Genomic DNA, 14,610 nt, shown 5'->3' on the forward strand with positions numbered 1-14,610 from the left:
CTTCCCTGATCCCTTTGTGGAGAACATTTTCTGGAGTTGTTTATTTTTACTGAAGAATCCAAATTCTCTCTGTGTGTATAAAAGCAGCTCAGGAGTCAAAACATCCAAAGCTTCCCAAACTGCAGCCACTTGAGAGCTGAGTGAGGCTTTACCCTCAGCACAGGTGAGGCTCTGTAACCTGGTTTAAGTTTCATTATAGATTGAGCCAAGTTAAATTGTCGTTCCCTGGCTCCAGGTTGGAGTTGGACACAATTACAAGAGGCCACCTGCCCTGACCTGGTTGAGACATGTCCCTGAGCCCTGGGGCAGCCCTGGAAAGCTTGGAGACAGGCTGCTGCACCTGCTGCTGCTTTTTGGATACCACCAACATGCAACCTTGGGGATAAAAAAGTAGCTCAAGCAAATTTTTTTTCCTAGAGTGATTTCTATTCTCCACACCTGTACACTAATAAAGAAATCCTTCTTCCAAGACAAAGGCAGCAAACACTGAGGCACCTGCTCAGAAGGGAGGGGAACTTTGACCTGTGCAACCAGAAAGACTTCAACACTCAGCAGGGTCACACTCACTTACAGTAATAGCTTGGAAACAAAGATGTGTTGCTCTTCTTTCACATATTCAACATTCCTCTTAGAAAAGCCATTTTAATAATGCAAACACTGTGAGAGAGAGGCTTTTGTCTAATTCAAACACTTCAGGATGAACTTCATTCCTGCAAGGACCCTGGTCACAGCTCCTGCTGCCCAGCAGTGAGAATATCATCTCTTGTCAGACATAATCCTTTTTTTGGGTTGTTGTCCACCCTCCTTCATCTGGTGAGACAGAGATGAGCTCTGGCTCACACACACTTCCACAGTTGCAAAACAAAAAGTTATTAAGTCAATATTAGCAATTAAGAAGAGTCACCTCCCTCCTCCAAGGAGGATTCATTTACTGAGTAAGAAAGAACAAAATGCCACCTCCCATCAGCCATCACTTCAATGGGTTTATCCCAGTTTAATGGATGATTTTTCAGATTTGTGCAAGAATGTTACTTCTAACACAAAGGGAAAAAAGTAAAATCACAGCAACATATACACACAAAACAAGATACACAAAATAGAGCTAAACTTATATACAGGTTATTAGCAGCTAGACTTAACTTCATTTAGTACATGGCTTTACTTACTACAGTTTTAGGCACAGAGAAGAATTTATCAGTAGGATATTTGCTATAATGAAGGGCCACAATGAATACCTCGTTCCAAGTCCTCCCTGGGCAGAAACTGCTTTACCTCATGAAGATCTACCTCTCACTTCCCCCCAGCTGAGGACACAGCCCTGCACAAAGGATGAAGGAACATGATCCAGCTAATTCAGCATATGGCAGCTTTACAATTTAGATATTAAACATCTAATTTTTTTTCTTTTAAATAGGGTTACATTACAGAGTTATTGAATTGGACTGAATTTCAATGAAGTAGTGTCAGGGGATTTTTTTTACCCCCCCCCCCCCCTTTACTTAGCCTGGACTCTCAGCTGTAAACAACTCAAAGAAGAGCTGGCAAGGAATGATTAGATGTGAAGATTGCTTCGTATGCACTTCCCATTCATAATGAAGAATTTGCTTTACCAGGATTTAAAAGCACAAAGGTCATGAAACATTTAAATTTACTTAGCAGGTTGTGTTAATAAATTATGATGCATCACCCACATGTAGGACTCCTTTCCAGTCTGCACTGAAGCACATGCTCAGATGTGTTTTATGTGTTCCCCTGTCTCTCTGATTTAGGGCTAGAGCTCAGAGCCCAGCAGAACAAGTATGTGCTGTGCTTACAGCAGCCAGGCAGCCTTTTTTGTTCCAGCAGCGTGTCTCACGTGTGGTTGTGCATGCCAAAGTGCTCTGCCAGCCCAGGAATGGCCACATATTAATTACTGATTGCTTATGTATAGTAAGCCTGTCACAATGAGGAACACGATCACTTCCCCAGTGAAAAGGCTGAAAAGAGTAACTGCATAACAGAACCAGCCAGATACCATAACAGCACAATTAAACATTTAAGCAGTTAGCAGATAACTTAAAAAAAATACCAAAAAACTTAACTTAGAAGGCAGGTTGAGAAGGACCCAAAGGTTTTTCCTTCATGACAGCTTCATTTACAAGTACAGTTCAGCAAGTTTGAAATACTTTATCACAAGAAGTACAAACTTGTTTATCACAGTTATGTCAGAGCTCCTCGCCAAAGGGTGTGTCGGTTTCTGCCATAGCCACTCCCCTCCTCTTCTCCAAGGTTTATTGCTCAGCTGCTTGGGAAAAGGAGTGGGTTGCTTGAGGCTTTAGAAAGTGCAGAGAATAAGTCAGTTTTTCCCTTCAGAAAACAACAAAACACCGAGAAATCAAACAGGGGGATTAACAACAAAAAACTGAGAAGGTTTGGAGTTTGGCATTTGATTTTAAAGTGGCTATCCTTGATGTTTTCAGGTATACAAAAAGGGAAGGAGTTTTAGCATGTAAGAGCAGCTTTCTGTATTAAAAAAATAAAAAAAACTATACCAACACACAAATATATCTTGGGACCATCTTTAAAAGCATGTCTGTTGAAAAAAGTACCACTAAGTTGGACCATTCAGGAATGATGTGCTCTTACACACAGCTCTCCTTTAACTCCACTTAGTCCACAAGAATTTTGGCTGTAACTTGTTATGCATTGGCAGGGTAGAATCAAATAAGGCTGTGAACAGAGGATTCTGAGGGCTGTCAAACTACAGGAAGATCAAATGATCGTTTTTGAAGTAACAACTTACAATTACTCAGTGTAGTACAGCTACTGCTCAAAGAGTTACAGTTCCTTCCCAGAACCCCAACATAAAAGACAAGACTTTGACATCAGGGTCTCACATTTGGTGCTCAGTTAACTTGTTCCTATGGCTTCTCTTCTGTGAGACCACCCCAGCACAGAACAGTTGGGGGCACAGATTGTCTGGAGGCTCTTTGGCTGTCAGTGTGAAAACTGGTGCATGGTGCATATCCTTGAGGCTTTTATGGTGCCTTTCACTGGACACGTGGGTTGCTCGAGTGTGACCAAGAAGCAGGTGGCTGGGAAGAATGACTGCATCACTCTGAAGTCTTGCCTCCCATTCAAAGCTTGGGCTGCTCTGTCCAGGAGAAGGTCAAAGCAGGAGCCACCCTGGCACAGCCCTGAGTGGAGTGTGAGCAGAGTGAGGGAACAGGAGGCTCCACCACTGGGAGGGAATGAAGCCAAGCCAGATAAGACAGACAACAAAAAGTCATGGAAGGGTGTCACACTGGGCAGGAGTTTCACCTTTGACGTTATCTCGAGCTCCCACACACAGACAGACACGTGTGGGCAAGACAAACGGAGCTCTTGTGTTTGGCTTCAGAAAGAGTAGAAGGAAGAGTCGCCATTCAGTCCACTAGGTACAACAATACTGCACTGTACACTTCATTCATGAGATGCTGCCTGAGACAGTCCAGCAATAATTAAATAAAATTCCTCTAAGTCACAAAGAGCAACAGCTCCATATCTCTGGAGGAGGGAGAGCCAAAACCCACTGCTGTGCATGACCATACGTGGTGCCAGTATGGGATAAATGCGAGTGGTCGTTCCACAGTGTCTGGTACCTCCCCCCAGCTTGCCTGAAACAGAGAACTTCCCCTTTTTTCTTCCAATCTGTTTGGTCCCATTGCTGTTGGGACTATTCTAGCACAAAACCATGCCATGACCTTCCTCCCACTGCCACAACATTCCCATCGGAGTTACGCAGTCTCTTTCAGCAGTCCCAGTTTCCGAAGAGCCTCTCTCCGAGCTTCTTCTGTTGAGCCACGGCCAGAAAACTTCACCGTTATCCCTTGGGATCGAAACCCTGAAGGTCTAGGCAGCGATCCTGATCTCCTCCTCATGTCCAGGTTTACAGCAGGTGGTTTATAATCACTGCAGGTTTTCTCTGTGTTCTGCTGTGCGCTGCTGACCTTGTGAGCACCGACAGCGACCTCTGGTTTGATTGTTACAGTTTTGCCCATAGGAAGGAAAGGGCTGGGCTCACTTTTTAAAATCTCATGGATGTTTTGATATCCATTGGTAACAGCATCTGCCTGTTTGGGCTGCACATCAACCTGCTGAGTGCTTGGGGCATGGTCCACTTGGTCCTGAGCCGGCTTTCCCTTAACTAGGCCAAGTTTTGTCAGGGCCTCATATCGAGTTTGCTCAGAGGAGAGATCCCGTAAGGAAGAACTTCTGTTACGTGACAAGAAATCGTTTCTGTGCAGCTTCTCCTCCAGCTCAGCTGCCAGCAGAGCTCCCCCGTTGATGTTGGCCAGCACCTGAGCTCGCCGCTCCTGGACATTCACCGCCGCTTTGGAGATGGTCTCGTTGAACTCTTTGCCACTGACGTTTGTTATGTTGATGTTGCTTGGGAACCGGTGTGGTTTGGGGGTGGGGGCAGGGGGGTGCTTTGGTGCCACCAAATAATCACCGTTGGCTATGGGGGTTCTCTTCCTGTCCGCGCTCCCGTCCCTGAGCGCGCCGGGGAAGCGCGCCCTGCTCTCCGCCTGCTGCTCACACATCTGCTGTGCCACAACCAGGGGCGTAGGCACAGAGCGGAGCAACCTGGGGTGCTGCACTGCCAGGGCGGGTGCAGGAGGCACAGGGAGTGTGTCACACACTGGTGGTGGTGGTGGTGGTGGTGCAGGGGGGCACGGGGGAAGGTCAGCAGGTACGGCTGGGGCTGGCTTAGGGCTCTCGGCTCTCCAGGTCGCATCCAACACTAAAAGACAAAGCAGCAATGATGCCATTAATTCTTCACACACAGTGAGGCTTTATTTCAGCATCATCTCTCCCCTCCCCCAAACGTCCCAACTCAAACAGCCCACGCTGCCAGAGGAAACAATAACAACTCCCAGCAATGGCATCGTGTAGGCAACGCCACAGTTGCAGTCACCACACTCACAATGTGGTCACTCTTTCTGCCTTTCATTCACAGTCTGCATGTTCCTTCACTGTGTTTCAGCGGCTGCTCTTTTGTAAGAGTTCTGCAGTTCTTATTTTTTTATTATATCAGCCAGGAGAGGACACATTACCTCCCATGGTATGTAACAACTGATACACTGTCTTGGTGCAAACTCATTCATAGGACCACCTGCCTTTCAGTCCCACACAAAGTAACACTGAAAACAATCTGTCATCTTAAAACTCTTAGAGAACATCTTCAGAGGTCTTAGAGAAAAGCAGAGCATGAACAGGCTGGTGAATACTGTGCCTTGCTGCTATAACTGTGCACAGTAGTGACAACTCAGTCACCAGAGAGAGGACTGAAACTGGAGTCCAAAAACTCCATCATATCCATGACCTTAGAGATAAACGGAAAAATAAAATGAATGTTACAGTAAAAGCAAGAATTTCAGAAACCCTAAGGCACATTAAAATCACAGTCCTTAGAGCTCCTGATGTGTAAAAAATTCACCTTGAGGTAGTAAGGAAGGTACAAGATTACTTTAGCTGTTTATAAGGAGAACTGGAATAGGTCAGGGATAGATCAATGAGAAACCCACACTTGCAAGAAATAAATCTACCTGGCTCTGTATCTCTGCTAGAAAGGCCTTCATGGTCACTACTCTCAGGTGTTGACTGCACTAAGTCGATGATATCTTCAGTCTCTGAATGACTGGACACGTTTTCTTCTGTTGACCTTGGGGACTGACAGTGGATGCCACTGTCACGTAGGGCCATCTCCTCCAAGTCATCTTCTAAGGCATCTATGGTTTCTTCAAAGAACATGAGAACATCCTGTTCCTCGTGAGTTAGGTATTTCAGACTCTCATCATCCTATGGGGGAAAAAGAAAGAAACCCAGAAAGATTAATGCCTTCCCAAAGGGGCACCGAGACACTACAATGCAAGACAAAAAAAAATTAAAAAGCCAAAAGAGCAGCAACTGATATTATGTCCTTTAAAATACCCAACTTGAGTTTAGCAGACAAGTCTCCATTTGAGTTGGACAGAGCAAATTGCTAAAAGACCACAAAATTGACTTGGGGGGGGGGGAAGCAAAAAACCCCCAGAGGAGCGAGAGGGTTTCTAAAGATTTTACCTTTGAGTTACAGAAAGGAAAAATTAAGATTAAATATGAAGATGTGTTCCCTAGAAGTAGAGTGCCCTGGGCTATTTTCTTCAGCAGGAAACAATCCTGTAGACCACAGAGGTGATAAACGATCACTTGGATTATCCAGTCCTCATTTTCTCTGAGTCACTGCCCCTGATTAACACAGTATCACTATGAGAAGCTGGGCAGCAATGGCCTAACTCTTTTCCCACCACCCTGGGAAACACTCACTTTTCCAGAAGCTTGGAGATGACAAAGAATGATTAAGAAAGGCACTACATTAAGACAATGGATACAGGAAAGACATTTCCCAAGAGAACTGTGTAAGCTCTGGAAGGCAAGTAAGTATTGTTGAAAAGTAAGTGAGGTTTTCCCTTTTCTGGATTGAATTTCTCCCCTGCCAGGCATATACTGGAAACTTTGCTGTCAGTAACTTCACAAGAACCACCAGCAAAGCAATACAAGACAGTGTCCTTTCTCATCCCTACTTTTCAGTTCTCCAGGAACACCTGACTGGATGTGCAGGCACAGTAAAAAGGCAACTTTTTAATGGAGGGTGGGGAGAATTTAGGTAAATACATAAAGGTATGCAGTACAAATATCCAAGGGGAGCCACGTTCTTGCTAGGGCAGCACAACTTGCTTCAAACTCACCGTGCCTGTTCAGATCATCTTACATTACATTAGACTGAAAAAACCCCACCTGTGTTCAGCTCTACCTGTTAACTCAACTCCTTGCACAAACAAAGCTTTTATCACCACCCTCAGCATTAAAAATCAGAAAAATGTACCTCTGTAGGAAAGTAATGCCTATAGATTAAGAATTATAATGTGCTGCATTGTACCAAAATTGCAGCAAAACTGCTACAAAAAGCTAAAATTTGGATGCCATTTGCCATTGCCTATTTAAAGGACAAACTTCAAAGGCTGACATGTTGCACAGCTTGCACCCTCCACATGGCAGAGTTTTCAAAGGCCAAGGAAAGTTTTACAGCTGCACTTGCAAAGCCAGAGACAGACAAGCCTTCCTTTTTTGTTGTTTTTTTTTTTCCTTAATGGATGTTGCAATCTCCTTCCTTCCCCACCCAAATACTCATAGGGCTGCTATGTCTGGTAGGCGAGAGAATGACAGGAAAGGAGCAGTTGTTGGGAAGGCCTGAGCTGGAGCTGCACAGGACTCCACGAACCTTTTCCTGAGGGTGAGCTCATTGCAAGAGCCAGATTTCCACAGGCAAAGGGAAAAAGAGGGGGCTGTGTTTGAGAAGTTCACAGTGGCAGCAGATCTGCAGGACAGGAGTTACTGCCCCACACTGTGCATTTAAAAAACTGCTCCCACATGAGTTTAACTTGCTTGATGGAGAGCTGAGCAAAAGGCACGTGAACTGAAGCAAAGACTGCCAGAAGGACTTCCTTCCATCCTTTTCCATACTGCAAGACTGAGCACTTCTCCATGCCAGGTAAGATTTGCAGGAGAGCTCTGCCTGCATTACCATTCCTCATGGATTTGCTGAAATGAGCAGTTTCCCTTGAGGTGAAGGATCAAAAACAAGTAACCAGCCCTTTGTAAACACACTCGGAGTAAGTGACACACCAAGATGTGAAAGGCCAACCATCTCTGTTAGCACTTCCATCTCTCCCCTCCTGCAGCTTCCCTTCAGGATGATCAGTGGCACATTTCATCAGACAGCAGCTCTGCAGAATGGCAGTGTTAGGTCAGGTTGCTGCAGTGAGATGCAAAGCATCCAGTCTGGCCAGAAACTCCCTCAGGCAAGGCATGTTTCACTTTGCCAGACTGAAACAATCCCGTTTTAGACACACAAGCACAGTGAAAAAACCCTACTCGGTCTGGTCAAACCAAAGGGGCTCAGAGATGTAAAGCAGACAGGGATGGGATTGTCACTGGTCTGAGGACAGGGGGTATTACAGAATTCCCCCCTCTATTACTTACAGCAGAGCTTTCAGAGAGGAATGTTTTTTGTAGCTGACAGGTGCCAGTTTTAACTAAAGTTACTGAGTCTATTTGCAATTAGTTAATTTTCCATATATTCCAAGTACTGGAACAGTTCATATTCTTTCCAGGCTGGTTTTCCAGGCCTCCTTTCTCCTTGATGGATCTGAGTTCTTTAAGAGTCAAAGAAAAGTCTTTTCAGCTACTTGAGTTATTTACCTCATACCTTCCATCTACTCCCTACTCTTGATACACAAACACACATTCCAAAACTAAATTTCACCTACACCTAACACTACAGGCTTTAAAACTACTGGCAAAAGGCAGCCTAAATTTCAAGTTTGGAAATTGTGCCTCAGCTTAAAATTAAGTTAAATTAGGAGGATTAAAAAGACTGTTTGGATAGAAGAAACCTGGGATTCAAACAGCTGAAATAGCTGAGAATGCTCAGCAGGCATTAATATTTTATATCCTGAGCAGCCAAACATTTCCTGCTTATGCCAAATAGGAAAGAGTCCATTATGACAGTGTTTGGTATAAAACAGAAAAAAAAAGAAATAAGAACAAGAGAAAAGAGACAAAGAATAGAATTGTTTCATAGAAAAAAACCCTTTCCCACCTGTACAAAACAGTGACTTAATATCAGAGGTCCACAGTTTTTCATGTCTTTGGATAGATTTCAGAACACTAAATCTAGTCCTGGAATCCTAAGACCAGCACAGCTCACACAGGAACAGAACAGCACAGGAAACACCAAGATATCTGAAGTGCTTAAAAAAATCTGAAAACTGCTAAAGAACCAAACTTCAATTCGCAAAATACCAGGAGAACCAGATTCAACTGATTTACCAATCACTTAACAGAACCAAAGAGTTAATAAGCACTATTCCCTGGGAGAGGAGTGACTGGGTGCTTCCCAAAAAAACCATGAAGGGAGAAAAGTATTCTAATATGCAGTAGAAAGGCCAATGTAGCACCTCTTGGGCCACAGCCTGGTAATGACAGCAGTTCTACTTGATAGAAAAAGGAGAGAAAAGGAAAGCAAGCTCTGTGTGCAGGAGCAGCATCAGAACAGGTACAAAAGCTTTGTACAGAAGAGAAAGGCAAGGACCTCTGACTAGATTTACAGAAAAGGGAAACAGAAGTGATTGCGCTGAAGTTGGAAGCAAGTGCATTGCAGATAACGTGAACCATAACACAGGATCAGACCTAGAAGCCCATTTAGCTCAGCGTCCCTCAGTGACCAGGAACACACAGCACAGGAGAACAGGGAGTGGGGGAACAGCATTGCTGGGGGTTGGATGGAGTTACATTTTCCTCCCCTGCATCCTTCCAGTTTCCAGCAATGCATGGCTTAAGGACTTCCCAGATGCACCTGTGTACTTAATAACCCTTAATGAGCTTTTCCAGCATGAATTTGTCTCATTGTTTGAGCCCATGGAAATGATAGGCATTCACAGCATTCTGTGGCAGGGAGTTCCACACAGTAATTGTGTGCTGTGGCAAAAAGTGCTTCCTCTACAACCCACTAGCTGATGATTTTGTTAATACCATTTCATTTGGTGAAGAAGGCTGTAATACTGACAGTTGTTTTCTTCAGTTTATGAACATAATTGTACCCATGTGCTTCATAATAGGTAGCAAAGCATATAATCAATAGGTCCTAAGTGAGGAAACAAATTATCTAAAAGCATTTAAAAGACAAACCAGATGCATTAAAGCCGTAAACTGACTAAATTACTGTGCTAACCTTCTTTTTAAAAAACAAGCTGAAGATCTACTTAAACTCTGAAGATCTATTTTTGATAAACAAAGTTGGGCTGATTAGCTTATAATTTCTTTTCCCCTTTAATTTCTATGGGAGAACAACATTCAGAAATATGGGGAAAAATTTCAGGCCAAAGCCACTAAGTAATTTTTACCAATAAAAAAAAATCAAATAATTTCCCACCAATCTTGTTTCTCATGGGATGGTCACTGACTTGGCTGGCAGGTATAAGCACGTCTCATACACCTGGATTTGAAGCCTTTATGACACCCACAGATGAATAAGGAAACTATGCTGAGATGAAGTTACTGCAAAATACCTGTGCAATCTGTGATTCTGTCAGTTTAAGTGCCATAAAGAAGTGAAAAAGCACTGGAGATGTCACCCTGGGATACATTAACCAGGGTGATGACATGACAGCACATCCTCATTCGGAACACGGAGTTCAGCTTTGGCTCCTGAACTTTGGAAAGGATGCAGCCAAGCTGGGCTGGGTCCAGAGCAAAGCAAAGAGTGCTGAGAGTTTAGAGGCACAGGAAGGCTGGAATAATGGAGCATGTTTTATTCAAAACACGGAAGAAGGAATGGGTGGTGGGCAGATGCAGCCCTGTGTGTATTTTAATATATTAAAAAGTTGACCACCCATAAAATCACAACAAATCTTCTCTACATGCACTGAAGGCGAGACAAGTGGAAATTGGCTTTCACATGATAAACTCTAATCCAAGTATTCCAAGAAAAGCAGTGGAGCACAAAGAAAACATTTTGGAAGATCAGGAATGCCTATCAGTGTGGTTTAAAGAGCAGCCTTGCCAACCTGCTGGAAAAACCTTTATCTACCAGATCCTACATTGAAGCAGAATGATGAGTTTGTGCATAGAGCACAAAGTGCCCTCAGGATCTATATTCTCATTTTACAGCAAGGTCATTCCTTGCTAGGAGTCAGGCTTTTATTTTTCCAAGGCATTCAGCTTCCAGGTAACACTAACATCAGTTTAAAGTGGATAGAGCATAGCACAGCTCTCTCCACACCCTGTAAGGAATGGGCTCCACCTGCCTCAAGACAGCTGTATCCATACAAAACATCAAACACTCATAAGAATTCTTGTCAGTTTTTGTGTATTGTTATTTGTCAAAGTACTTGGACATGCTGAAAGGTCTTGCAGTACAGCAAACCCTGTGGAGTATCAAGTGTCAAGGGGGGAAAAACACATTAATTTTATGAAAGGAATCTTTCTCAGGACTTTCCCTTGAACATACCCCAAGCGCAGCTCAGCATGACAGGATTCTGCATGCTCAGACTGTGAGAGAAAAAGGCAGCAGTGGGCTAAGAGACACACCATCTGTCCTTTACCAGAACCCCCAAAACCACACTGGAATCTCTGGGTGTCTTCACAGAGGCTGGGACAAAGAGATAATAAGGTGGTGCACTCAGAATGCCAGGTCTGTTGCATTTGAATTTTCTGTGCTGATACAAAGAGGATAAAGGTCATAGCAACTAATTTTTAGGCTGTGAGAGACATCATAACTCCAAAATAACCAGGTCAACTCTGAGTTAAATGGCTGAATGTGTGAAAAAAGACACTGAACCAGCTCAGACTACTCACTAAATACTTGCTCTTCATGTCTATGTAACCAACATTCAAGATGTCACCTGTGCTATACAAGGTGTCCAGTAGTGACAATATTCAGTGACTGGGTAGCAAGTCTTGTTAGAGCCACAGAAGCTTGTTTGAAGAAATAACAAAGAGAATAAGCAAAACATCTTCTTGGAATCATGGCCATCTGCCAATTTAAGCCACTTGATTAGTGACAAAACGAAATCATCACTTGACCAAATTCTGGAGGTCACCACTGCCCAAAAATGTGTGGTGGTGGCAATAACTGAGGGTCTGCCTGATCCAGAGACAAAAATAAAGTAAAATAAAAGCCCCAGGGTGTGATCCATTGAGAATAACAGGAACTCACTATCCTTCAAACCCATCACTCAGCAAGGCATGTTCAGATACAGAAGGTAAAGTATTAAAGTTGTAGCAGCAGATGCAAGGCACTGACACAGCTTTTTATTAGTGCAGTTCCAATTAGCACAGCTCACCTCAGCTACAACCAGCACTTCTGCCAGGATTTTCACAGGTAACTCTATTGTCCTAGCACATTATTCACACCAGAAACTAAAGCAGCTACCCATGGCTGAGAATAGATACCCAGTGCAACTGCCAGAGGGAAGCACTGGGAGAGAAGGATTTGGTCTTCAGAAATCAGTCTGTGCCTATTCAGTCAATAGAACAAGACAAATTGCTTCAAAAAAAGCCAAGACCCAGTTTTATCTCTGAATTAAGTGTCTTAAATTGCTGCAAATGTATTTCATGGCAAGTTAATTCTTATACCACATGTCAGGGAGTGTCGTTCAAGAATGGGGTTTGGAAGCCAGAATTCCCAGGAACAGAGTGTTTTTGTTTACCCTCTCCCTTGGATGTGCAATTGATTCCACCTATCAAGAAAGCACAGTTCTCTCAGGCTGTTGCCAAGAAGATGTATGGAAATCACCTTTGTCAAAAAGAAGGCAGAATATGGGTGCAAATCCATGTTCTCACATATAGCAGCTTTTATGGTAATAAATGTTAGGGTGAGATGAAAATATAAAGCCAAATATTCCTCCCACCTAAATGCAGTGTGCACCTGCTGGGATAGATTTGGCATCATAAATCCAGACCCAAAAAATATATCATTTCTATGGAAATTCTCCTGCAATCAAAGCAGGACACCAGCACCTTGCTTCCCATTTAAAAAAATAAATCTGTCTTGAAGTCCTGCAATTGTCAAAGATCAACTGAAAGCACCACTGATAAGAAGAGAAGAAGCAGCTGAGAAATCTGGCAAAATGAAACTGCAGTGACAACAGGAAGAATCACACACACAGATTTTAAGATCTTTCCAACACATGGCAATTGGTGTCCATCTCCTAACCATTCCTAAGCTGACAAGCAGTTCCACAGCAAGTGGTGCCAGCACAGACACAGGACGCACAACCAGCCAAGAGCCAAAGCAGCCCTGAGCAGTCAGTGTAGGCTCAGGCCAGTCCAAGTGTTTGTCTCCACTATCGCATCCCTGGGTTTGTTTGAATTCCACAGATGCAATACAAAGGTTATATTTAGTGACTAATGCAGTTTGACACTGAGAAGAGCTTGTTTTTTATAATCAAGTAGGAAGAAACCTGCAGCAGTACAGGCCTGACATAAGAAGCACTGCCTCACTTTTCCTTTGCAAGGCCATTGCAAAAAACAAACAAAGCAAATCAAGTCGGCCCTGAATTTCCTTTCTGTGCCTCTGGATGAACAGACCCAGCAAAGTGATAAATGAAGAGTCAGATAAGTCTGTAGTTGCTTCTGTTTCAGGGCTATGAAGGCCCAGTGTTCCTGAAAATACATCTCTTCCTTCCTCAGAATTAGTGTAATGAGAAATTATTTGTCTACACCAAGTTATCTATCCCCTTCTTCTCATTAGGCCACAAGAACTTCTACATCTTCTGGACTTTTGTAACAAAACCACTGAGGCAAGAAGTTAACATCTGTGGGAGTATGTTCCAGCAATTAGTCAGAACATGCAGAATTTCCTTAATATTCAGTTCAGCACAGACTCCTTCTCAAACTCAGAAACTGAAATTATGCCTTTATTGAAAAGAGTTTGCACTCCCCAGCCTGTCACTCCACACACACAGTTGTTGTCAGCCTTACTGGACATGCACCTACTGCCCTGCTGGAAGAACAGTCACAGAGGGGCATCTGTGGCACCAGAATTAAACTTGTTTGTACAGCTCCACTTTCTTCAGGCACAAACTCAATCCAGACCAGCTAAAGGCTCCTGGAACCATTTCTGCTCATGCACAGGCCTGATGGGAATTGCCTAAACCCGCAGCCAACTTTTACTCCATCTATAAATTGCTGCATTACAGAGCAGGAAGGGATTCCAATTCCAGCTGATGCATCACCATATGGGTTATCACATGGCAAGATCCAGTTGGACTGAGGGAATCTACGTCACTTTCTGACACAGCAGACCCAGGATGAGACTGTACAAACAGTCTCATTTATACATAGCATTGTTACTCAACACCGATTTTGTCAAATGTCTAGTCTGATGTCTGCTTCCTGCAGCTAAGAATAAATCCCATGGAAACATGATTGGCTGCTACTATGATATCCTGGGAAACCAGTGTCAGTGGAACAAACAAAAGTAACTTGTAATTCTGTGTAAAATTAAATTGTAATTCTTTAACGAAGTACCACTCACACTGTAATTCTCTAAGATTCAAGCAGTTTTCATACAATAAACAACATACTCTAACTACCCAAGTCCAACTGGTGTACTTGGCTCTTGAACTACCCCACCCTGACCCTTCACAACTGTTTTCCAGTACAGATCAGAAACAGTGAAGGAACTAAATTTCATGATGCTTGCTTTGTGTTTTAACCAGCAACACAGGCTGAGGGATACAGCATCACATTAACAGAGCTGTATTTTCAGTAGAAACAACCAAGATGGAACAGCTTTAGAATTACCTCCAGTTGTGAAAAAGATCACAAAGTTGCACAAAACCACTGAGCATTTCTGAGGTACAGAGATAAACAGAGGTATCGACTTGTCAACTTATTTTCTTGACTTACTCTTTTACTCAGAGAGCTACTGCAATAAAAGGAAGCCAGCAGGGAGGGCAGAGGGAAAGAGATGGAAAGACTAAATCCATGTTTAAGGCAAGACAGAGATTTAGATTTCCATTTAGGGGAAGCATGTTTACCAGA

The 14,610-nt window shown here is 43.4% G+C and overlaps 1 protein-coding gene across 3 annotated transcripts in view; it reads right to left on the minus strand.

Moving 5' to 3' along the window:
* Positions 1 to 970: 970 nt before the first annotated feature.
* PROSER2 (proline and serine rich 2) overlaps positions 971 to 14,610 on the minus strand; it is a 29,999-nt gene continuing 16,359 nt past the window's right edge. For all 3 annotated transcript variants that reach the window (XM_071552820.1, XM_071552818.1, XM_071552819.1), the window contains 2 exons: positions 5,568 to 5,820; positions 971 to 4,762 (listed from right to left, as the gene is read on the minus strand). In XM_071552820.1, coding sequence (XP_071408921.1) covers positions 3,756 to 4,762; positions 5,568 to 5,820 — 1,260 coding nt within the window. In that variant the 3' untranslated portion in view covers positions 971 to 3,755. The remainder of the gene's footprint in view (positions 4,763 to 5,567; positions 5,821 to 14,610) is intronic.

This window comes from Pithys albifrons, chromosome 3 (genome assembly GCF_047495875.1).
Source record: "Pithys albifrons albifrons isolate INPA30051 chromosome 3, PitAlb_v1, whole genome shotgun sequence".
NCBI lineage: Eukaryota > Metazoa > Chordata > Aves > Passeriformes > Thamnophilidae > Pithys > Pithys albifrons.